The following is a 25,760-nucleotide window of genomic DNA, read 5'->3' as shown; positions in this document are numbered from 1 at the left end:
AGTTAAGTTAACTATAAGTTTAGTGCTTCAGTTAATCAATCTTAATTCAGTGAGTTGCCAACACCAACATTTTTTTTCCATAAAATATTTATATTTTATTTTAATTCAGCCTTATCTCAATTAACAAACATGTTTTTAACGGTTTTACTTTTAGTTAATGATAATAACCCGGAGACATATGGATAGAATCAAGATTTTCTTGAATACATCTAAATTATTCACTGCACTACACAGGTGGAAGACTAATATCTCTGTCTGAAAACCTAGTGAATGTGACGCAGTCGAATTCAGAAACGAGGGAGAGATGGATCCAAATGTGTAGGTTTATTACAGTAGCAAGAGAATACAAATAACTCAAAAGCTACAAAACAAAAATGCAGGTAAACAGAACTGAATGCAACAACACAGCAGCTATAGAAAGAGAATACCAGACAAACAACATGGGAAATACTAGGGCTATATACGGACGAGCAAACAAAGGTAACAACACACCTGTGGATACAATCAATGAAACAAAAGTACTATAAAACTAATCAAGAAAAATTAAACTAGAAATACAACATAAAAGTCCTGAAAAACAGGGAACATGTAACAGTGAACTTGAAACAGTATCTACTGTCTACGTAGTCAGCTACCTTCTAATACAGCGGGGGAAATAAGTATTGAACACGTCACTATTTTTCTCAGTAAATATATTTCCAAAGGTGCTATTGACATGAAATTTTCACCAGATGTTGATTACAACCCAAGGAATCAGTACATACAAAGAAACCAAAACAAATAAGCTCAGAAATTAAGTTATGTGTAATAATGTGAAATGACACAGGGAAAAAGTATTGAACACGTGAAGAAAGGGAGGTGCAAAAAGGCATGGAAAGCCAAGACAACAGCTTAAACCTATTAGTAATTAAAAAGCAATCCAGCCCCCTGTCCGTGCAAATTAATAACAGCTGGTTCAGTCCCAACGGATGGCCTACAAAAAGGTCTCATTGCCAAGGTGTCACACAAGACATCTCATGTTGGGTAAAAGCAAAGAGCTGTCTCAAGACCTTCGCAACCTATTTGTTGCAAAACATAATGATGGCATTGGTTATCGGCGCCATTCTAAGCTTCTGAATGGTCCAGTGAGCACTGTTGGGCCCATAATACGGAAGTGGAAAGACAATCCTTTCACCATAAATTTGCCTCGACCAGTGCTCTTTGCAAGATTTCTGACAGAGGAGTGAAAAGAATAATCAGAAGAGTTGTCCAAGAGCCAAGGACCACTTGTGGAGAGCTTCAAAAAGACCTGCAGATAGCAGGTACTCTTGTCTCAAAGAATACAGTAAGTAATGCACTCCACCGCCATGGCCTGTATGCACGCTCACCACGCAAGACTCCATTACTGAAGAAAAAAAGCATGTTGAGGTCAATAGCACTTTTGGAAATATATTTACTGAGAAAAATGGTGACGTGTTCAATACTTATTTCCCCCGCTGTAGAAGGTACAATACATCAAAGACCAAGGAGCTCATTGTGGACTTCAGGAGGAAGAAAGCGGTTATCCAGCCGCTGTTCATACGCGGAACCTGTGTAGAGAGGGTCTCTGACTTCCGCTTCCTGGGAGTCAACATCATGGAGGACCTGACCTGCGCCGTCCACACTAATGAGCTAGTGAAGAAGGCCCAGCAGAGACTCTACTTTCTAAGAGTTCTCAGGAGGAACAACATCCCCAAAAACCTGCTGGTGTCCTTCTATCGCTGCTCAATTGAAAGCATCCTCCCATACTGTCTCTGTGTGTGGTTTCCAAGCTGCACTGTGGCACAGAGGAAAAAGCTCCAGGGTGTCATAAAGTCAGCACAGAAAATCACTGGTTGCCCCCTCCCCTCTCTGGAAGAACTTTACAGCTCCCGCCACATCAAAAAGGCCAAAACCATCATGCAGGACTCATCACACCCCGGTCACACACTGTTCAGACTACTGCCGTCAGGCAGGAGATATAGGTCCATGAAAACAAGAACAAATAGACTACAAAACAGCTTTTATCCAACAGCCATAAGTGCATTAAATAATGCTGCTAAATTATAGTCCCCACCACTGATTTGTGTCAATAGGGCCATGTGCAATTTTTAAATGTGGATGTCTGCATGGGTGTGTCTCCTATGTGTTTTTAGTATTAAAGCTCCAATATGTAACAATTTTGTAATAAAATTTCCGAAAATAACTTGCACAGTGTGATATATTTCCTCCAGTTGTGTACTTACAATATCTCAAAAGTCTCCAAAGATTTTTTATTTCAGAGAAATTCCGATTTTAAATAACTGTCCGTCCCGGAAAAGAAATGTCGCCTCTCAGTGACGCAATGTCCGCACTTATCCCACTACACCGGAACATCACATGGTCAAATGCGGAAGTGGTGGTTATAGCGTTATAGCCATAGACTGTATGGTTATAGCTGTTATGATCACGATTACTCTTTGGCGAGTATTGAAGTGCCAACAAAACGAAAGCGTCCATATTCGGATACACGCAGACTGTGTGACAAACGGAGGAATAAAACCCGGATAAATATCGGCCAGTTTTCGAGATGGAGAGAGCTGCGCGACAATCTTGGACTTGACAGAGACTCTGCTCTCGCGAGTGTATTGATAGACAGGTAAGCAAATCATTTTTTTTTTTTTTTATTGTACAAGTAACGTAATAGTTACAGTAAAGATGATTTTAATAGATATGAATTACACCACATGCCTGTACATTCTGTCACTGAATGTTCTGTCACACTACGTTCCTTGCAGTTCATTAATTATGATGACATAAAATAATACGATCAGACATACAGGTAATACAAAAACGAATAAATTACCTCATCCGTGATCATGATTCATTAATTCCATTTAGATACATCGCTAGATGGTGAAAAAGCATTAAAAACGACATCTCCCATCGTCACCTCCTTCATAGCGTCATCAAGCTTCGCCTTTGTTATTGTTGGAAACTGCGCCCTCTTGTGGTGAAAAAATATTACATATTGGAGCTTTAATATGTATGTAGTAGTAGTATTTTTAGATGTTTGGCACTTGACAAGGACTGTACTTAATTTCGTTGTACCTGTTACAATGACAAATATAATAATGGATAAATATAATAATGGACAAATATAATAATTGGATAATAATGCGCATGCGTCGCGTCTGAGCGCGTTGTTGTCTTTGGAGCTCCATCGATTGATTTATAATTCTTGATTTCTCTTTAAACTCACTTACAACGAACATTTTCTACTTTTCCTCACCTCATAGTTATAACGCGGATTGTTGAGCAGACGCGTCTCAAGCCTTGTGATCCAACGCTGGATACTCTTATAGGTTACGTCCGTGGATCACGGCTGAACGCGTCTTCTCCGCACTCACTTAAGTTACAAACAAACATTTTTTCGCCTATCGTGCGTCTACTCTACACCCGTACCACTGAAAAGACGGATTATATCCAAGACTTAAGCCATAAATTAGTATTAATATTGATAGCACCACTGGTAGCGTCGTTGCTAACTTAACTTACTGTCCATCTGTTAAAATGGCGAATATATCAAATGTAAGTAGTCTACCTTTTGGTGCAGGTGAGGACACATTTGAGCTGCACGCGGTGCAGTCTGAGCTGGAAGCTGTTGAGAAACAGATCCACGACCTTTTAGTAAGAAAAGCCGAGCTGATAGACCGGCGTTTGGCTCTCGAAACATCACGTGCCGAGGCACACAAATCAGAGATTAATGTTACTAACCCGCTGACTCCGACCTCGTCTACTCCGTGCGTTCCTCAACATCGGTCCCGAACGTCGAGGTCGCGATCAGCCATGGTCTCGTTCACTCCGGCTCCAACATGCCATCACAAAGCCTGGATTTTTCCGCAGCGGAAGTCGCGAGTCAGGTCTAGACCAAGAAAACTCTCTCCGACCCTCCCGGTTTTCGAGATATCCACACAAAACCGCTTCTCCCCTCTTCGCGAAACAGAACGCGATGCTGTGATCATCGGCGATTCCATCGTTCGACACGTACACGTTACGTTAAATAAAAGTAAGGCGCATAGTCACTGCTTTCCTGGTGCTCGTGTTTCTGAAATCGCTGCTCACGTTCCCGAGATTCTGAACGAGCGCGTCGGAACCGTTGTCCTGCACGCGGGAGGGGCCGACATCAGACTGCGCCAGACGGAGGTTCTGAAGAAAGACTTCAGGAATCTGATCGATACGGTACGCAGCACATCGCCTGATATAACGATTATTGTGTCAGGACCGCTTCCCACGTACCGACTAGGTCATGAAAAGTTTAGTAGATTATTTGCGCTTAATGAATGGTTAATGTCATGGTGCAATGAGCAGAAACTTCTCTTTGTAAATAATTGGAATCTGTTTTGGGAGCGTCCTAGGCTTTACCGTGCTGATGGCTTACATCCAAGCAGATTCGGATCGGATCTTCTGTCAGATAACATCTCCAAAATGTTAAATACCTTTTGACTAGTAAACAAAAGTCCAAATCATAGTCTCTGCTGCACCAATTTAACTGATATAAATAGTGTAGAACATTGCATAGAAACTGTGTCTATTCCTCGTTTAGTGAGATCAAATCATAAATCTACTGCAGGATCTAGAAAAAATCTAATTGTTATTAAACCAGAAAATGTTGCTATTGGTAATCAAAAACAATTTTTAAAGCTAGGTCTTCTAAACATTAGATCACTCACACCTAAGGCAGTTATTGTAAATGAAATAGTCACAGATAATAGCTTCGATGTACTTTGCCTTACTGAAACCTGGCTTAAACCAAATGATTATTTCGGTCTAAATGAGTCTACTCCAGCAGGATACTCTTATAAGCACGAGCCCCGTCTGAATGGTCGTGGCGGCGGTGTTGCAACAATCTATAGAGATTTTCTCAATGTTACTCAGAAAACGGGTTATAAGTTTATTTCATTTGAAGTTCTTGTACTAAATGTTACGCTCTTAGATGTTCGAAAAACATCCCTATTATCTCTAGCCTTGGCTACCGTATATAGACCGCCTGGGCCTTACGCTGATTTCCTAAAAGAGTTTGCAGATTTTCTCTCAGACCTATTAGTTAACTTCGATAAAGCATTAATTGTTGGAGACTTTAATATCCATGTAGATAATCAAAATGATGCGTTAGGGGCTGCGTTTACAGATTTATTAAACTCCTTTGGGGTCAAGCAAAACATTACCGGACCGACTCATCGATTTAATCATACACTCGATTTAATTATATCACATGGAACCGATCCAACCGATATAGATATCATTCCACAAAGTGACGATGTCACTGACCATTACATGGTAACTTGCATATTACGTACTCCTGTAATATATCATGCTGCGCCGCGTTATCGATTAGGCAGAACAATCCTTCCATCCACCATAGATAATTTTTCAAACAGCTTATCGGATCTGTCTCAGCTGCTCAGTGAACCCAAACAAACAGATGAACTTGAGGAATTAACTAGCACTATGAGCACCATTCTCTCTGGATCATTGGATATTGTTGCACCCATTAGATTAAAAAAGGTCAGAGAGAAAAGTAAAGCACCATGGTACAACAATACTACGCGTGTTCTAAAGAGAGAAACCCCTAATTTAGAGCGTAAATGGAAACAAACCAACTTAGAGGTCTTTAGAATCGCATGGAAAAACAGTATGTCACGTTATAAAAAGGCCCTTAAAGCGGCCAGGGCTGAGCATCTACGCAAACTAATAGAAAACAACCATAACAATCCTAAGTTCTTATTTAACACCGTGGCGAGACTAACAAATAAACAGATGTCTCCTGAACAAAATATTCCATTACAGTTTAGTAGTAATGATTTCATGAAGTTCTTCACTGAGAAAATAGAAAACATCAGAACCACAATTGTAAACGTTCAATCCTCAATCGCGCCTTATAATTCAGCCTCAATTATCACCCCGCAAGAACAATTACAGTGCTTCACAACTATAGAACAAAAAGAGTTAAATAAACTTTTTACTTCATCTAAAACAACAACATGTTTACTAGATCCTATACCAACTAAGCTATTGAAAGAAGTGTTACCTGTAGTGGAAGAGCCTCTCCTCAATATTATTAACTCGTCTTTATCTTTAGGTTATGTTCCAAAAACATTTAAACTGGCAGTTATAAAACCTCTCATTAAGAAACCACAATTAGATCCGAATAATCTAGTAAATTATAGACCCATTTCAAATCTACCTTTTATGTCTAAAATACTAGAAAAAGTTGTGTCCGCTCAACTGGGCTCTTTCTTACAAGAAAATGACACCTATGAAAAGTTTCAGTCTGGGTTCAGGCCGCATCATAGCACTGAAACTGTGCTCGTTAAAATCACAAATGATTTACTTTTAGCTTCTGACCAAGGCTGTATCTCAATATTAGTTTTACTTGATCTTAGTGCTGCGTTCGATACTATAGATCATACAATACTCTTAGATCGACTACAAAATTATACTGGTGTTCAAGGACAAGCATTAAGCTGGTTTAGATCGTATTTATCTGACCGCTACCATTTTGTTTATTTAAATGGAGAAAAATCTATCATAACTCCAGTAAACTATGGAGTGCCGCAGGGATCTGTGTTAGGCCCTCTATTATTCTCAATATATATGCTGCCACTTGGAAATATTATAAGGAAACATGGAATTAGTTTCCATTGTTATGCTGATGACACTCAAATCTATATTTCATCACGGCCAGATGAAAACGCTAAATTATCCAAATTGACAGAGTGTGTTAAAGATATAAAAGATTGGATGACGCATAATTTTCTTTTATTAAATCCAGACAAGACAGAGGTACTACTTATCGGTTCAAAAAACCACCCACAAAACCTCTCACAATACAACTTTAACATAGTAGGATGTCCTGTTACTTCATCCTCTACAGTAAAAGACCTGGGTGTTATATTAGACTGCAACCTGTCTTTTGAAAATCATATTTCATATGTTACAAGAACAGCCTTTTTCCACCTTAGAAACATTGCTAAGCTACGTAATATGCTATCAGTTTCTGACGCAGAAAAGTTAGTTCATGCATTCATGACCTCGAGACTAGATTACTGTAATGCGTTATTAGCCGGTTGTCCTGCATCCTCAATAAACAAGCTACAGTTAGTCCAAAATGCCGCCGCTAGAGTTCTAACTAGATCAAGAAAATATGATCATATAACACCGATTTTATCATCACTACATTGGTTACCTATAAAGTTCCGTATTAATTACAAGGTATTGCTACTGACTTATAAAGCACTAAACGGCTTAGCTCCAGTCTATTTAACGGATCTTCTATCGCCCTATAATCCATCGCGCTCTTTAAGGTCACTAAATTCGAGGCTTTTGGTCATACCTAGGATATCTAGGTCCACCAAAGGAGGGAGAGCATTTTCACATTTAGCACCAAAACTCTGGAATAGTCTTCCGGATACTGTTCGTTGCTCAGACTCGCTCTCCCAGTTTAAAACTAGATTAAAGACGCATCTCTTCAGCCAGGCATTCATATAATACTTTTAATCCTACAGTTAAATCCGACCTCTAGTTCATAAACGCCAGAGGAGAACTGGCCCCCGACTGAGCCCGGGTTCTCCCAAGGTTTTTTTTTCTCCATTAGGTCACCTGATGGAGTTTTTCGGTTCCTTGCCACTGTTGCCTTTGGCTTGCTCAGTTGGGGATATTTGGGGATATTTAATTTAATAAATCAATCAACGATACTATTGATCAGCATTACCAAACGTAGACGTTCCACTAGAAACAAACATTGATGTATTGTTCTAATTTATTACTGTGAAGCTGCTTTGATACAACCTGTGTTGTGAAACGCGCTATATAAATAAACTTGACTTGACTTGACTTGACTTGACAAATAAATATTCTATTCTATTCTATTCTATTCTATTCTAAGACAGGACTAATCAATGTTCTACATAGACAGCAACTCCAGCCATTGTTCTTGTCGATCTGGATGCCAAGATGTGAGTTAGCATGTTGCTAAGCTAACTATGGGCTTCTTGAAGCATAAAACATAGAAATCACACAGAAATACTGGGTAAAACGGACCAATTTTTTTATTAAATTAAACAATGATTTTTTTTTTTTTATTGAATGAGATACAAGTATATTTATAGACATATCTCTTGACTATAATTACTTTAAAAGTATATTTAAGTGCAAACTGAATGCAATGTTTTCAGACACTTAACTGCATGCTAATTGCATTTAAATGAAAATATATTTTAGTTGAAATTTATATTAAATGCAATTAGCTGTTAAGAGTGCTTTTTTTTTGACCCGGTGCATCTTTATTTGTAATTTCTTAATTACTTCTGTCTTCTATTCTTTGTTCAAGTGTACTGCTGAATTTACAGATATAAACTAAAATATATTTTAGTTATACTTTATATGTGCTTTGTTATGTTAGTCAACGCATCAAAATAACTTTAAGGCAAAACAAAATTATACTTACATGTAAATGTGTAAAGAAACAGTCATGAAAGTCTACTCTCTAAATACATTTAAGTTTTATTTCATTAATATAATATTACCGTCAAGTACAGTTTTTTAAATATACTTTTAAGATCTGATAAACACTACAAACGTTCATTGACATTCAATTCAAGCGCACTTCTTTTTTACAAAGGTGAGTTTGTCGCAATACACAAGGGCCTCACATGCTTTCAGCAAATTATATGTTTTGCAAATTTGCAATTTAGACAAAATTAGGTATCACAGAAGGCATTTATTATGGTGCTGCTTACATTTAATAGCAATCTTTGCTTTGAAGGCACTACAAATTAAAATGCTGTTTAGATAGGCAGCTGTCAAGCTTTTTTCCTCTTACTAAACAGCTGCTTATGGATTATAATTACCTACTGAGAAATTAGGAACTTCCTTGTGTTTTGTTCTCTTTGTGCTTAGTTACTGCATACAAGGTATGATATTTCCTTAAGTCAATGTGAAACCCTGTTTATAACCTGTTTTTTACATCAATACAAGTGCATTTCTGAAAAATGTAGGACATGAATTGATTTTATCATTTGGGAATTGATTGGATGGTGAAAAGTGGGCGTTACATACCAGAACGGAGCCAGATCTGATGTAAACCGTGAACTATTGCACTGGAGGATGGAATCAATCATATGTAGCATTTATCATGTCCTTTACTAATGGAGCGCATCACATGACACTTGACAGATGTCACAACGCACTCGTGCCGCACGTGAGAACTCACAATATCCGTTTACCTGGAGCTGAACGCACAAACGCGTAACTGCACACATCACATGCTATTTATTCTCATGAGCACAAAGATACATAGGTCTTTCACTCCGCTGAGGGTCAAAATGTCACTATGTTCACAGCCCAAAATGATCATCTTCCGTCATTCAGTGTTTTGAAGACACATACGCTCATTTAAGTAGTATTCCACATCTGTCTTGCAGTGGTTTATGACGTACATGACTTTTCACTTCATGCTCATCATCATCAAAGAGAGAGCAGCAATCCCCAAATCCACAGAGAATAGACTACCGAATATATATATGTGTGTGTGTGTGTGTGTGTGTGTGTGTGTGTGTGTGTGTGTGTGTGTGTGTGTGTGTGTGTGTGTGTGTGTGTGTGTGTGTGTGTGTGTGTGTGTGTGTGTGTGTGTAAGAGCGAGAGAAATAATTTAATCATTCATTTATGAGTCTTCGATTAGAGGAAGTATGACTATTTATGAAATACTGTAGTACTTCAGCATTATTTCTACAGTATGGATACTGCACACAGCATGTGATTCTTCATATTTGTTCAAAGTTATCTGGTCTTTAATAATCCCAAAACGTTAGCACAAAAACATTCATACAGTTCATGGAACGTTCGTCTAACAGTTTTTAAATGTTACTATTGTTTTAGAACTTTCAGAGAACATTTTATTATATAATAACCTTTATTTTACCAGGAAAAGAAGCACATTGAGATTAAGAATCTCTTTTACAAGAGCATCCTGGCCAAGACTGACAGATACAGCTTGTTTGAGTTTAACAGATAACATCCATCAATACATACACATATACACACACAAGCAAATCCAATCAAATTTCAATATCAATCCATAACTAGTTAAAACATCTACAGCCCGATGCTTCATTCTCCAAATAATTTAAAACTACTTTGAAAATGTCCAATGAAACCAGCTCCCTAAGTTTCAACGTACTTCGCAAATTATTCCAGGCAGAGGGAGCAGCAAATTTAAATGACATTTTCTCCAATTCAGTACGTACCACTGGAACAGACAGTAAGAATAATTCCTTGGACCGTAGGCTATAGCTACAAACATACTTTTTACAGATGTATGTATAAAGACATGAAGGAAGTAGACCCAGGATAGATTTATAAATAAAAACATGCCAGTGTTTTTGTCTTCGGATGGACATCCAACCCAACAACAACAACACACAATGATGAGTGAGGGTTTTAAGATTTGTTATGAACCTCAGTGCACCATGATAAACAGTGTCTAAAGCATGTAAACACTGTGACGATGCATGCATATATAACACCATCATAGTCCAGTACAGACATAAAAGTGGCTGCAACAAGCCTCTTTTTTGCCTCATAGTAAAGACAGGATTTGATTTTAAAATAAAAACCCAATTTCACCAGGTTGCTGAACATGAGGGCCAAAGGAGAGAGCGTCATCAATTAAAATCCCCAAGATACCTATACTGAGACACAAACTCAAACTCCGAACCTTGGGACGTAGTAATAGGCAGAAGATTATGAGGGATTGATTTTGATTTAGAAAACCACTTGTTTTGGTTTATCAGCATTTAAAACTAGTTTTATTTCAAATAAGTTACGCTGAACAATATTAAATGCAAGCTGTAACTGAGAGAGACCCAGATTGGGTGTGGATGCTGAACTATAACTGTATCATCAGCGTAATAATTTTGTAGCATTGTAACATTTTGATCAATATTATTTATATATAGAGTAAATAGGAGTGGTCCTAGGACTGACCCCTGTGGCACACCTTTAGTTACATTGAGTGAACCACAGATAAAACCTTCTGCCTGTACACATTGAGTTCTGTTTGAGAGATAGTTATTAAACCAACCAATAGTATGTTTAGATAATCCAATACTGGCAACTCGTTGTATAAGGTATGATCAACAGTATCAAATGCTTTTGATAGATTGATGAATAAGGCTGCACAGTGTTTTATGTTATCAACAGATTAAAAAAAAATCATTTAATACTTTTAAGGCTGCCGTAGTTGTGCTATGTTGTTTTCTAAAAACAGACTGAAAATCAGACAGGGTATTATTAACAGACAGAAAGTCCTTTAATTGATTGTTGACAAATGTTTCAAGGACTTTGGCCAAGACTGACAGCTTGGAAATGGGCCGGTAATTATTTAGGTGCGTGGGATCTCCACCTTTAAACAGGGGAAGAACAAAAGCTGTTTTCCTTATAAGTGAAATTTCATTTAAGACAAGAGAAAGGTTAAAAATATGAGGCAGAGGTGGGGCAATAAAATCAGCTGCTAGCTTTAAAAAGTAAGGTTCCAATTTATCAGGACCTGCCGATTTTGAAACATCTAAAGATTTAAGGGCTTTGCACACCTCAAAGATTGCAATTGGTGAAAAGCTTTTGCCCATGCCAGGTTGCGCTCATAAAGAATATTTGGTAAAGGATGAGAAAACCATGCATTATTCCGACCCTTTACCCTGTACCTTTTGAGAGGAGCATGTTTGTTGACTAAAGCAGAAAAATTACATAAAAACATTCCAGACCAAAAATTAAACCAACCAGGTCTATCGTGCAAAAACAGGACTGGAGAGATTAAAAAATTACTTGCCCATAATGTTTGCAAAATAATAAAATGGAATGTTCCCTTAATGTTCACATAACCAAGATTTTCATAATGTTAGCAAAGATTTTCATCAGCTGGGATCGGACTACAGAGAATGTCTGGGACATTAAACAACATCACAGGGAACAGGGAAACTCTCTACTCACTAGTTCGCTTTCACAGCCTTGTTGTCTTTATAATCGTGCTTTGCAAACTATTATAACTCAAACTTAAGGGAAAATGTTATACTGAACGAAAGAGTTGTCGGAAGCTTAATGACTGTGACACTGAAGTCATGTGACCATGGCGTAGTTCGTTTTTCGTTCGTTTAGTTACATTACGTTTTTTTTTTTTTTGCCGATTTTATGATGAACAAAATGTGTAAGAACCATAAACTTTTGTTGGTCCAAGAGTCTCCTATCCATGTATTGTGACAAAAAAGACAGACATTTTGCCTGAAAATAGTAATAGTAAAAATATATAATAAAATAAACATATGGCAGATTCATAAAATGTACCTTCTGGGTTTCAAAGGCCTCGCGGAGCCTCAGGTAGTTTGTTAGAGCTCTCATAGCTATTGGAAGCCTGCCAATGACCTTCAGGTCGATGGGGCGTCTGTGTGCTGAAGTGATGAAGGTGTTCATCCACCAGTATGTGCTTTTGGACAGCAGGTTTACAAACGGCTGCAGGAATCGAACCCCTAGGTCCTGTAAATCCTCCGGGGGCTTCACTTCAGGGGCGTATGCGAAACACATGTAACGCTGTAGAAAAACGAGAGAAAACCTTGTCAAAATTGTACATAAAAGAAAATGCATCATTCAAAAGCAATGTTTCCAATCTCAACATTAAAGAACAGAAATTAAAAGGGGTCATGACATGGGGAAATCAAATCAAATTTGCCTTGGTCTTTTGACATATAAAATGCCTTTGTACCATGAATACATCCTGCAAGTTTCATAGCTTAAAACACCCTCATTATTTAACAAAGCAGTTATTTAATCAAACTCCAAAAATGGCTTGTTTGGATACTGTGGGATACATTTACATATGCCTGCCTCCAGAGCAAAACATCAACAAATAGTTTTACATTATCGCACCATAGCTACACCACACAGTAACTTTGTGTCGCGTCAAATAGAACCCATTATAAATCACAGACGCTGTCTACACTGGAATCAGTATACAGATGCCCATTCACTTTCTGACATCCTCCACACACTTGCGTCTGCCGACAACAGGACAAATGGAAGAATCAATGCAGCATTTTAATGCAAGCATAAAGCAGCATTCGCTTTGCAAACAATGTGATAAATCCGAGATATTTCACAAAAACATCCTCATGGAGAAATATGTTATCCATATTATGTCATTTCATAAATTGTAACACAGCTCTCTGCACTATCATACTGCAGTTATTATGAGATGCATTTTCATCTGTCATAAATAAACAAGAAATATTTAAGCCTATAATTTATAATAAAGCCAACATTTATGCAGCTTGAATATTCTACCAAATATCACCTTTTGTGTTCCACAGAAATAAGTAAAGTTGGAAAGGAGAGTAAATAGTCTGTATTCGGACAGATACAACTTTAAAACCCAGATTAAAAATCAGATTGCATTCAGAGCTCCCAAATTCCCTGCAGTCTGTCACTTTGGTATTATCCGAGACTGCAATAAGAGTATATTGCAAGAAATCGAAAGCCAGAGGCTGAAGAATACGAACGGAGAATCAACGACTAAGAATACAAATCACAGACACACTATCATTACCCTGGTCATGATGACATTGATCTCTACGGCCAACAGCAGACCGTACAGCAGGCTCAGTAACCCAGTGATCCCGAACCGCAGCTGTCTCAGGCCGATCCCATGCTCAGTGTACTTGGCAAACTTGATCGTTTTCGAGACAAATGCCAGAACCCAGTAAATGAGCAAAGCTGTGAAAGAAAAATAAAACAAAAATGAATTATTAATTATTATTATTATAATTGTATTATTAGAATTTATGCTATTTTAAGGGTTCCTAATTTTGTTTTGGAGATCTCCAACAATAAGTTTAAATGCATCCATAATATACAGTGCAGCATCATCTCTTTTCTCACAGTGTCTGAAACTGTTCGATAAAGGATTCCGTCTCTCTAAACCCCGCCTTTTTGAGAGCTTCCTCTGCTCTGATTGGTCAGAAACAGAAAACAGCGTCTCCTTGACGTGTCGACAACACGAACCAAACTCTTCAGGGCTCAGCTACAACTACAGTGTTTGAGGGTCAATGTAGAGTAGTTTGCTGGCAACCAATGAAGACCATAGGTCGTCATTATGCAAATTTGTTACAAACCAATGTAGGTTTTTGCAGGAAGTAAGAATCCGTTCTTCCTTTGGGAGACAAAAATTCCATGTATCTGCCCTTTGATCTTTAAAACTTTGCAGACCTTTACAAAAAGCTGTATTACACACTACATGAAAGGTAATATCCGAAAAAAGCATAATAGGGAGCACTATAAAACAGCTTCACACTCCAGATTTTCAATGACGGGATGATAGATAAGGTTAGAGTCTTTTAAGAGGTCCTGCCATTCTCAAAAATATTACAGTCGAGGAATGGGATTGTAGGGCTGAAACTTCAATCTCTTGACGTTCAGATGATTTGAAGTCATTGTGACAAACCATTTTATTCTGGAGATGAAATTTTAGTTGGAAAATAGCATTGAACCCACCAAGTCTATAGCACTGCAGTGCAGTCGGATTTCTAGAAACATGGGATCTGTGTGAAAGGAGCTGTGGCAATTCAAAACATATTCCAAAGTACACATACTTCTTAAATGTACATGCCACATCCAAATATAAAGTCGACACATACTGATCAGTAGTTTGGGGAAGTTGGAGGTCTCGATGTTGTGGTAGTAGATGATTGACGTGATGGCGGCCATGAAGGCCAAACATGATGGCATATAGAGGTGCAGGTGGACCGACTGATTAAACCTGAGAAAGAGAGAGACTGTATTACATATAGATCAACATTTCCAATTCCATGAAAAAATAGGCTATATGATACAGACTGATGTACGAATAGGTTAATGTCATGTCCATGTAACATTACACGAAAAAAATTATTTACATACTGTATTTATAGATATTTTTGCATTAAACAATAATATTTTATTTTCATTACAGTCAAGTTGATTTGGTTTATCCTTTATTCTCCAGATTTTCCTTTATACATAATCAATGCCATTTTTTTTTTAAGAAATCAATACTTTTATTCAGCAAGGACACATTAGATTGATCGAAAGTGACAGCAAGACATTAATAATGTTACATTCTATTTCAAATAATGTGCTGTTCTTTTATACTTTCTATTCAAAGAGTCCTGAAAAAAGGTGTAATGATTTTTAGCAGCACAACGGTTTTCAACACAGATAATAATAGTACATATGAAGACTTCAGATGCAAAAGCCTCTAAGTGCCATCTGAAATTTCCTTCAAGAATTATCATTTTTATCAAGCTTGTATGTTTATGTTTACTTATTTCACTTTAATGGCAATGAAAATTACCTATTAATTGTCATTAAAGTGAAATTACTGTACTTAAATATTCAAGCTTGATAAAAATACTAATTTTAGAAAATTTCAGTTGGCACTTGAACTCTTCATATTTTTTGAGCAACAAATCAACATATTAGATTTCTGAAAAAAGACTGGAGTAATGATGCATTACTTTGCATCACAGTAATAAATTAGGTTTAAAATATATTAAAATAGAAAACGATGACGCATGTTTAGTCATGTGATGCATATTGAACCGATAGATATGTATGTTTATTCCACTATTGCGCTTATGTTCTAATCACTTTCACACTGCTGCTAAATATATGTTACTTTGTACACTCTTTATATCACAGTCCTGCAAAGATGACAGAAAATTGACTCACAATTGTTCTCCAGCGGCAAAACATGAGAGCAGTTGTGTTTTAGACCAAACATGTAATGGTGAGTGAGTGTAACCTGGACACATCAGTGAGAAGATATTTCTGCTAAATAAAACGATCCTACCAGAACAATAGCATGAGAACTTTCCGATGTCTGTTCCGTCTGTATCATCTCAGTGAGCGTTCATGAGGTTTTACGCATGCACAGTAATGTGAATTTCGATTTTCCAACGTTCAGTGTAAATTGGACATTTTTGGAAAACGCTTGAAAACACTAGTGTGGACTGAGAGAGTTTTGAAATGAAAACACCGTTTTCAAATGTATCTGGATTAATGTAGGCGTAGACTCAATTGTCATAAAAATCTGTAATTTGAGCCTATGTCCAGGGCATGTTCTTGACAGGCTTAATGAGCTTTTATCTCACCCGTCGGACACGATGCCCTCTGCTATTTCACACACGACGACGAAGAGCAGGATGAAGGTGAGGATCCAGCGGAGGTTGTGTCCGGGGAAATGTAGCCAAGTGCTGTGATGGATGTGCACCTTGGAGCTCTGACTCCCCCAACCTACAATTCAATGATTAAAAATCTGTGACTTACAGCAATATATTTCTCTATGTCAGGAAGTGATGTAAACTATCCTCGAGGAATAAATCATTTGTCCATATATCATCATCTCAACTAAAGAACATCACATTCATATTTGGCCCGTGCTGTTATGCAAACTTTTTATATGGGGCATATATACCGTGTGGCAACAGGAAAAGCTTGTTCTATGACTCAAAAACAATCTTTCTGATTTGTTGCAATATAACTGGGACAGATTTTACCCTAGATATCCAGAAGAACTGGACATTAGGGATATGGGGAAGTTGATTTTTTTTTTAAATATCATGCATAAAATTGTATGGAATTCTGATTCACTAACAATTCCATTAACAATTGCTTTGCTTACACTGTAAAAAGTGAATAGTTGGATCAACTTAAAAAATTACTTCAATTGGTAACACCTAAATAAATTAAGTTTTCTCAACTTAAATTATCACGTTTTTCACGATAATTTAAGTTGAGAAAACTTAATTTATTTAGGTGTTACCCATTGAAGTAATTTTTTTAAGTTGATCCAACTATTCACTTTTTACAGTGTATATTGTATTTATTCAGTTGAAATTCCAACAGAACAGATAACAAATCAGAAATACATTAAATTATTTCAAAAAGTATTTTAAACAGACTGCTCCAACTGATTCATAAGAGTTTTTGATTCACTAAAAAGAAACAAACCATTAGAGATTTCTTTTGAAATCGGACTATGGAAACTATGTTTTTTTTGTAGTAAAACTATGGTTAATTTATGTAGCACAAAAGTGTTAGCCAATCAGCTCTTGGAGTGAATGGGGGGGAGGGCTACTTGTTTTACCAAACAATGAACCCTTTTCACAGACTGATGACACGTTTCCACAGTTATTCAAATTTACACAAAACTACACGTTAATAACACTATACATTGTGCTATAGTACCTTGACAGTAAATGACCAAACCAAATTAATGCTGCTGCTTGTTTCTACACAACGGCTGAGGGAGTGACAGAAACTATGACATGTTTCCCTCTTTTGGAAAGTTGTGGAAACGCTATCATGGATTTTTTTTTCTTTTGCTACTAGAGCAAATGGGAACACAAACACATATATTTGCTGTCATCTCCCGTTCACCGCTATTGAAGTTTACCCATCTATGAAGACTACCGCTTCTGAGAACACCGGAAACTTGGCACAAGGTGGCAGGACGTAAAATAAAGCTTATCAAAAATCAGAAATGATTCTGAATCATTCGGAAAAATAATAATACAAAGTATGAGAGTAGGTGTCAGGTTAGCTCATTTTAACATTAGTGGGATTGTTCAAAGTTGCTCTGACTCTTCTGGTATTGCAAAACGAACAGCGACCTTCATGTAACTCGACTCTCTGACTCTCTTCGGCTCTACATTCCACCCCTAAGGTCACATTTGATTATCTAAAATTATTTCCTACACCAGGATGACAAACTCTATCCCGGTCTCCCAATGTGGTTCGCCAAATCACATTTTCTGGCGAATGACTACTTGAGTGCAAATCAATTATGCAGTGTTTATCTCATAATGAACAAGCCCAATGTTCAGAAATGATTTTCAAAGAGCTCATTAATCATTTCCTGTCTGTTTCTCTGATCCTTCAACAAACAAAACACTACCCTAAATGGTGCAGTACACCTTTAAAAGGAAGTATACAGTCACAACAAAAATGAATCAGACACCAGATATATATTTTTTTACTAGTGGGTGCAAGACACTATAGTTCATTTATGTAAGTGAAGATTGCAAAATAAAGTAAACCGTGACAAATTATACCCAAAAATTCGTCATACAGTGGAATACCAGTAAAATGAATGCCATGTTTTGCTTAAGTGTTTTTTCTTTAATTGCTAATGCGACCTTTTTAGACCACAGACTGAACAAAATTAAGCATTGCATGGTAATTGGTTGACCTAAATTGTTATTATGTAATTGTGTACTTAAATTTAACAGCTGACAAATATTCAACCTAATTCATCTGTGAGACAGTCTAACAGAAGGATGGTCAAAACTGAGTTCTGTCTGAATAAATTTTGGTTTGACTGTATATAAACCTGCATGTCTATCTATCTATCTATCTATCTATCTATCTATCTATCTATCTATCTATCTATCTATCTATCTATCTATCTATCTATCTATCTATCTATCTATCTATCTATCTATCTATCTATCTGTATGTCTATCTATCTATCTATCTGTATGTCTATCTATCCATCCATCCATCCCACCCATCTATAATAAAGTTAGAGTATGTAGTTAAAGTATATTTAGTCACTCCAGCCTTTCAGTATTGTGACACAAACATGCACTAGTTCTCACCTGTCTCTGACACTCACCGATGAAGAGGATAGGAAATGTGATGAAGAGCAGGAAGACGTGCGGCACCACTGTGAGGGCGTCCAGGAAGCAGCCGTTGTTGAGGACACCGGCATCCACATTGTAAGCGGCTGAGTTGTTGTCGTTGCCGCAGAATGCCAAGGACATGGTGGTATCGGGTCTCTGAGGTGATCCGGCAGAAGAAAGACAGAGGCAGGTGGAGAAAGAGGACAAAGAAGAGGGTTAAAGGCTGACAGAGATCCTCTCAGAGCATAATCGGTCCACAGAGGAGTCGTTACATCCTTGCTGTAGGTGGAGGAAATCCTGAAGTGAATCACTGCACAGGTAGAGCGCAAAAACGGCTCCGGTCCGGCATGGGATGAGCACATCCAAACAGCTTCATTTCGACAGGGGGGCGCCTACATCGGATTCCACCCACATGCATGCTTTTAAACGCCGCCGCGGCTTAATGGCATTAAAAACCAAAAAAGCATCTCAGTGCGTGCGCAGACTCACGCGTGCGCTCGGATCTTCCTGTGATCAAAATCTCACAGTTGACCTTGTGGGAGGAAAGCTGGATGGCGGAGTGTGTGCATGAGAGTATGACGAGGAGAGAGAGAAGGAGCGAGAGACACAGCATGACGGAGGGGAGAGGGAGGAAGGGAGGGGGAGAACTGCATAGCAGGCGGCATTGAAAAACCGGCACACATGTCACAGTGAGGTTCACGCTATGAGACATCAAACATTATGAGCAGTGAACTGACTCACAGTCACAGCTTGGTCGGATTGTCAAGAAATTCAAAAACCAAAGCGAACCTATGAGACGGTTGAAGGACGAAAGGCATTGTAACGAGGACAAACAGTTATGGTTTGTTCTGTGGCAGATGCTGAAATCTAGAAAGCAGTGTGGCTGATAAAATGTCAATATATAACAATTTAAGAACAGTAAATTATATTTATATTACATTATATTTGCAATATTTGGAAAGGAAATTTAATGATCATGCACACGAGCAACTAAAACATGCACACACACAATTTTGAGTATTGCATGCTTTCTTTTTCACAGATGAACTTTAACCTCAGGTCAATGAGACTCAGATCAATGAGGCTTACGATCAATCAGCTTCAACAATAAATACAAAACCCGTCCTAATTGAAAGAAAACAAGTTGACAAAAAGACTGAATGCAACATTTGGTGATAATGTTGTGATGTAATGTAATGTAATGATAAAAAACGAGAGATTTATAAGCTATTTTTATAGGTCGGTCATTTTTGACCAGGAATACCACAAGTGTGATTTTGTTCCGTTTTGTACAAAACAAACTTCCTGGAAGCACACTAGCGTAATAAACGTAACAAATGTCATCCATATTTTGTTGAATATTGACAAAATGATCCATAAATAATGCTTTTTTCACACAAAAGCTAGAGGTGCATGAGTTAAGATCAATGAAGCCTACGATCAATCAGTTCCAAAAAGAAATACAAAACCTGTCCTAGTTGAAAGAAAACAAGCTGGCAAAAAGATTGAATCCAATATTTGGTGATTATAATATAGCATAACGAGAGATTTACAAGTAATCTTTAAAAGGCCGGTCATATTCGACCGGGAACACAAAAGGTCTCTAATAGGGCTTTTAAACACGCTTTTTAAATGAGAAAGCGAATAAAAAAGGCTATGTCAAAATTTGTGTCAATTCAATGTTGCAGTTTGAAGAATTACCCCTTTCTGTGTATAGACAAGCTACCTGACCCATGGTGATATTAGATCTAAAGTGTATATGAACGGTGACCCTTATTACGGTCCAGAACTAAAACAACCACCTATTGCCATAGTGTGATAACCTTATGACACAGTGGTGAGAAGATAACGTGGACCTATTACTCAAAGGTATCAAGTACAGACAGGTGTGGTGTGTTATAGATGAGTTATTTCAGTAAGGCAAAATACAAATTCACTCTCCTGCCGGACCAGCAGATGAAGCAGAGCAACAGTTAAAATGCACCACAACTGAATCATAATGCAATCCCCTTAAAAGCAGCATTTTCTGAAGATTAAATGAGTAGCATGAGCCTATAATCTGCAGTACATGGCAGGTCAAATCAAAGGTGGGCCTAAAGGTTTATTTCTTTCAATATGCGTTCACTTCTATTTGGACTAGTTAAAGTGTCCTTTAATAATCATCTAGATAAAAGCTCTTAGTTATGATCAGGTTATAGAGAGTCTATGTATAACACTGGACATGCTCAAGTAAAAGTTCTCCTTATTTTCCACCCCAAATATAAATAATATAAAAGATAAATAAAAGGTTATAGTTAACTCCATATTTAAAAAGCGAGCGTACAGTTGAATAGTTGGGGTCATAAGTATATTAACAAAAGATGTTGCAGAAAATTAATCCTATTTTCAGGACGCAATTTTCCCTAATTTCATTCTCATTTATAATTTAAATAGCTAATTATTATATTATTAGGTCAGAGAGATAGGCTACTTGTCGTACAGTACAGTATGCCTGCATGTAATTTATACTGATTTTGATTACAAATTTAATTAAATTGAATAGATCAAATCAGAATGCATATAAACAGTTTATTTTGACTCCAAATGATACTGGACCATGAAAATCAAAGATTAAGGCCAATCACATTAACTGACTTTACAGATGAGACATCCTTGTGCATTTGCAAATACATAAATAAATAAATAAATAAATAAATAAATAATAATAAAAAAAACACTAGGCTATATCTCTTTATAGAGCTCTGACACAAACACACCAAGGGAAATGATTACTGTGGAGAGCTGGTCGTAGTATATCGATTTTTTTATGATTATCTTTTAGGCTTCATCCCATTGAAACAGAGGATCAATTCCAAAACAACTGCGCATGCGCACAACATTTCCGTGTACTAACGGACAATGAATTCTATCGCATCTTGTCACAAGCAAAAATGTCAAAATTTAGTCTAAAGCGAATCAGGTTCATATGTGGAAAATGTTTCATAAAAAGTTACAGCATCTTTCCTTAATATAGCTGCGTGACCACCATGGTGAAAAGCTCATGGTTCTCCTAACAACTCCCTCACTGGAAAATAGTCGAAAAACTGTATCAATAAAGGCTACACAATTCAATACATCACTTCGTGTTTAAAGGCAACATCATGTAGGTAAAACTCTACTATCATTTGCATTTCTAATTAAAAACACTTTTCCTATCAAAAAAAAAAGAAATTAGCATACCGGTCTGTAGCGAGTGATCATCATCCTGAAATTCCAGTTGTTCCCAAAACTGCGACCTCGTATGATGATTTTCAATCCAGTCCAGAAACCTCACCGTCAAATAGAAGCGCCTAACTCACGCGGGAATATGTTAAGAATAAAAAAATATCTGAAATGTGTCCGTTTCTTTGCCATATGGTCCGAGTTTTTCCCCAGAGGAACTAACCAAGGTGCTGAAAAGAGCCTTTACACTTACAGAATCTGACATTAACACATTCCCAAACATCGATTTGAAAGTTGGTCGATGAATCCAGTTCATACAGTCGTCACTCGTCACGTAGCCTACACACGCGCGACGCGAGCGAGCAATCAATCACAATCAATGATGCAACAGAACAAAGCGACTGGTCAATCAATCACACAATAGAAGAATACTGTAACCGACATGCAGCTGATTTTACAGCGTGCAGCGGCATTTCACGATAAACCAAGAGGATACAATTAGCCTATAATTTCTAATAATTGTAATCACTTTGGTGAATACATTTGTTTATTGGTTGAGACAAACATGACCTAAAATTACTGCCTTCCAACACGAAAGTGATCCACTGATCATTCGCTACGCATAAACTATGATGGCAAATTCGACAGGTGCTGAAGACGAAAACAAGCCAATCAGGACGTCAGCAGAGCATGTCGTCATCACAGCACAGCATTCAGCCTCTTTATGGCTCAAAACAAAGCATAATAGAACATATCAGAAATCATATAAAACAAAAAGAGCGTTTTGTTAATGCATATTTGTTGCTTTGTTTTAAATAATGTAGGCCTATTAGCCTATGCATTTCTAAAACATTGTGCTTGATTTATAAAGCATGGGGGAATAACTGCATTTTCTTATGCAACGTTAGTCTACATTTATACTAAATTATGTGCGTTTTACTAAATGAATACTAAGGAATGGCTGTCGATCCTGTGGTCTGTTTTAAAATACCGTTCTGCAATAAGAGCTATAGAAATATAAAAAGAATATAGATATTTAAAGAGGATAAGTATCACACATGAGGGGTGAAGAAAAAAGGTAGCATTAAATAAGGAAAATGAAATCAACAGCAAAGACTTAAATTATCAGTTAGGCTATATAAGGGATGGGCAACATCGGTCCTGAAATGCCGCTGTCCTGCAGAGTTTACAGAATATTATATATATACAGAATATATACAGTTTATAGGTTTACAGAATGTGCAAAAAGTACACTCTAACTGATGTATAAAATAATATCTTACCCTCGTGGTCTTTTCCCCCATCTTCTCCTCTGTTTCTTTTGTTATTTTTTTTTTTTTTTTTTTTTTTTTTTTAGCAAATCATTGTTAACTTTTTTCCCCTCCTGTATCTTCAGATGATATTGAACATATTGTTAATATATTTTGTGTATTGTATACAAAGTTGTATTTCATTAATGTCATCTCTGTATGGTTTGCAATCATCATAAAAGTAAAAAAAAAAAAAAAAAAAAGACAGTGAAAAAATGCTTAAAGGCACAATTACTATCTACTGTAACCAGCAGGCCATTATTGGCAGTGCAGGAACAAGCGCCTTAAAGCACAAATAGGCTATTGTAGGCCTACTACGTTTCCAATGGATTCATCATGTCAGCTCGTCTAAAGAACCAATGAAATTAATAATTCCACGCACAGAAGTTCTGACATTTATAGAAGCGAGTCATGACATGTAAGAGACCCTTTGAACAACATCACGGAAAAATAATATGTTGTGATATCTAAAGCCTATTCCCAAGAAATCATACTTTGGTAAGTCTTAATTTTTATCACTACAAAAATAAATAATAAATAATTATGACATATTTAGTGTCATGTCTAGTTTTGGTTTTATCATGTTCATGTCTCATGGCTTCTTTGTTTCCTGGTTTGTCATGTGATTCCTTTATCCCATCATATGATCTTGTCATGCGCTTCCCTTGGTTCATGGGTTATATTCTCATTGGTTCTTGTTCTGTTTTCTCATTGGTTAATTGTTTGATTGTTCTCAGGTGTTCCTTGTAAGTCAGTAGTCTTTGTGTATATAGCTCTCATGTTTCCATCGTTCCTTTTTCATGTATTGCATTATGAATGCGGTTCCATGTTTCCACGTGGCAGGTCTTTTCATAGTCAAGTTTTGTTATACTTTGTTTTGTGTTTTTGGATCTTCGAAATTATGACATACTCAGTAGTGGTGGGCAATCGAGGCTTCGTGGATCACTGAAACAGTTGAATCAAATGTGCCATATTGTGTCAAGGCTTCGAAACAATCCGACACCCGTCTCCACGGTGACCCCTAGTGGTCAGAACAGTGTAAATGCAACAAAAACCTGGGCCAAACATGCATAAAAACACCTTTTACAAATCGATTGCAAATTTTTTATTGAAAGTAAAATCTTTCAAATGCAGTTATCTAATCATCTAATAAGAGTATCAAGTGTCTATATGTTCTTTTATTAATTGCCAGGGTTTGTTTTGTTTGTTCTATGAATGGCTCAGCTAAACTGGCTAATAAGAGACTATTAACTACCATTATTCATTTTAATTATACCAATGTCTAATTAAAACGTCTACAAATGTATAAAACTGATCAGAGACCAGGGCTGCTATCAGCCCTGACAAAAAGTTGCAAAATGTTTTTTAAACGGAAACGGTGGAGCGTTGAACACCCTGTTCTGATGGTGCAAGAGTTGCAACTATGGCAGCTGAGAAGGCCATTCTTTGTGTTCTTTTTGAAGAATTTTCAGAGCCTGATGAAATCGATATAAATATGTGTTTAATGCTGCAAAATACGCTAAAAAGTAGTCGATAAATATGTGTTTAATACTGCAAAATATGCTAAAAAGTAGTCGATTGCCGAGTTCACGCGCGTGATCATAGGTACTAAACCTATGCGCGTGAACTCGGCAATCGACTACTTTGGACTTCACCCGAAAACAGAATGTAAACAGGTATTTGCGCTGGCTTAAATAACATCATTTTTATACATTTCTTTCACATCTACTGCAGTCAGATCCACTCGTGTTCACTCAGAAGGAATCACTCACATTTTCTGTGCACTTGTAATGACACATCAAGGATGTTAAGAGGCTAAAAGCAGGTTTAGTACTTGCCCTATTGAAGTCAACAGGGTGCAAATTTTAAAAATAGAATAACTCGGTGTAGGCAACACCGATTTTTGTCGTTGTTCTCTGTATTGACAGCACTCCAAATGTACAAAAAAATGAGCTCAATGTTAAAATTGACCGGAGTTCTCCTTTAATGAAGCAATGTTTTGAAATTGCCATCACCAATACTAAGTCATAGTTATGACATGAAGTCAACATTATGAGGTAAAAATCAAGATACTAAGCCAGATTTTTTAAATAAAGTTTATAATTATTACATACTTAGTCATAATTGACATAGGCTACCAAATTGTAACTGACAAAAAAAGACAAAATTATGACATGCTAAACCATAATATTATAAATCATATTAATGACATAAAAAGTCAGGTTGGGGGGTTAAGGGGATGATATAGTTTTGCGAGAGATACTTTTGTAACTGTGCATATCACTGTGACACAGTTAGAAGCTCAGGTAAGGAGGAGGCTGGAACCGGCATACGTTCATCAAAATTATTCATTAAATAAACAAACACAAAACAATAGTTAAGAGTCAGCTGATGTGAGCTCCACAGCAGACTTCAAGAAAGTGCGGACTCGTAGGAAGACCGCAAGTGTTTAGGGGTGGCATTTGGGACAGGGCCAGAGACGAGAGAGGTAAAAAAAAATGTATTG

General features: G+C 37.1%; 1 protein-coding gene across 1 annotated transcript in view; it reads right to left on the bottom strand.

The window, feature by feature from the left end:
* abcc8 (ATP-binding cassette, sub-family C (CFTR/MRP), member 8) overlaps nucleotides 1-21,983 on the bottom strand; it is a gene marked incomplete at its 5' end in the record, with an annotated part of 88,005 nt that extends 66,022 nt beyond the window's left edge. The window contains 6 exons of the mRNA XM_081356877.1: nucleotides 12,376-12,618; nucleotides 13,631-13,797; nucleotides 14,718-14,839; nucleotides 16,212-16,353; nucleotides 18,737-18,899; nucleotides 21,963-21,983. Coding sequence (XP_081213003.1) covers nucleotides 12,376-12,618; nucleotides 13,631-13,797; nucleotides 14,718-14,839; nucleotides 16,212-16,353; nucleotides 18,737-18,899; nucleotides 21,963-21,983 — 858 coding nt within the window. The remainder of the gene's footprint in view (nucleotides 1-12,375; nucleotides 12,619-13,630; nucleotides 13,798-14,717; nucleotides 14,840-16,211; nucleotides 16,354-18,736; nucleotides 18,900-21,962) is intronic.
* Between the last annotated feature and the right edge of the window lie 3,777 nt (nucleotides 21,984-25,760).

The sequence above is a fragment of the Scardinius erythrophthalmus genome (assembly GCF_964197995.2).
Source record: "Scardinius erythrophthalmus genome assembly, chromosome: 24".
NCBI lineage: Eukaryota > Metazoa > Chordata > Actinopteri > Cypriniformes > Leuciscidae > Scardinius > Scardinius erythrophthalmus.
Note: the sequence above shows the minus strand (reverse complement) of the source record. Positions and strands in the feature narration are given on the sequence as shown.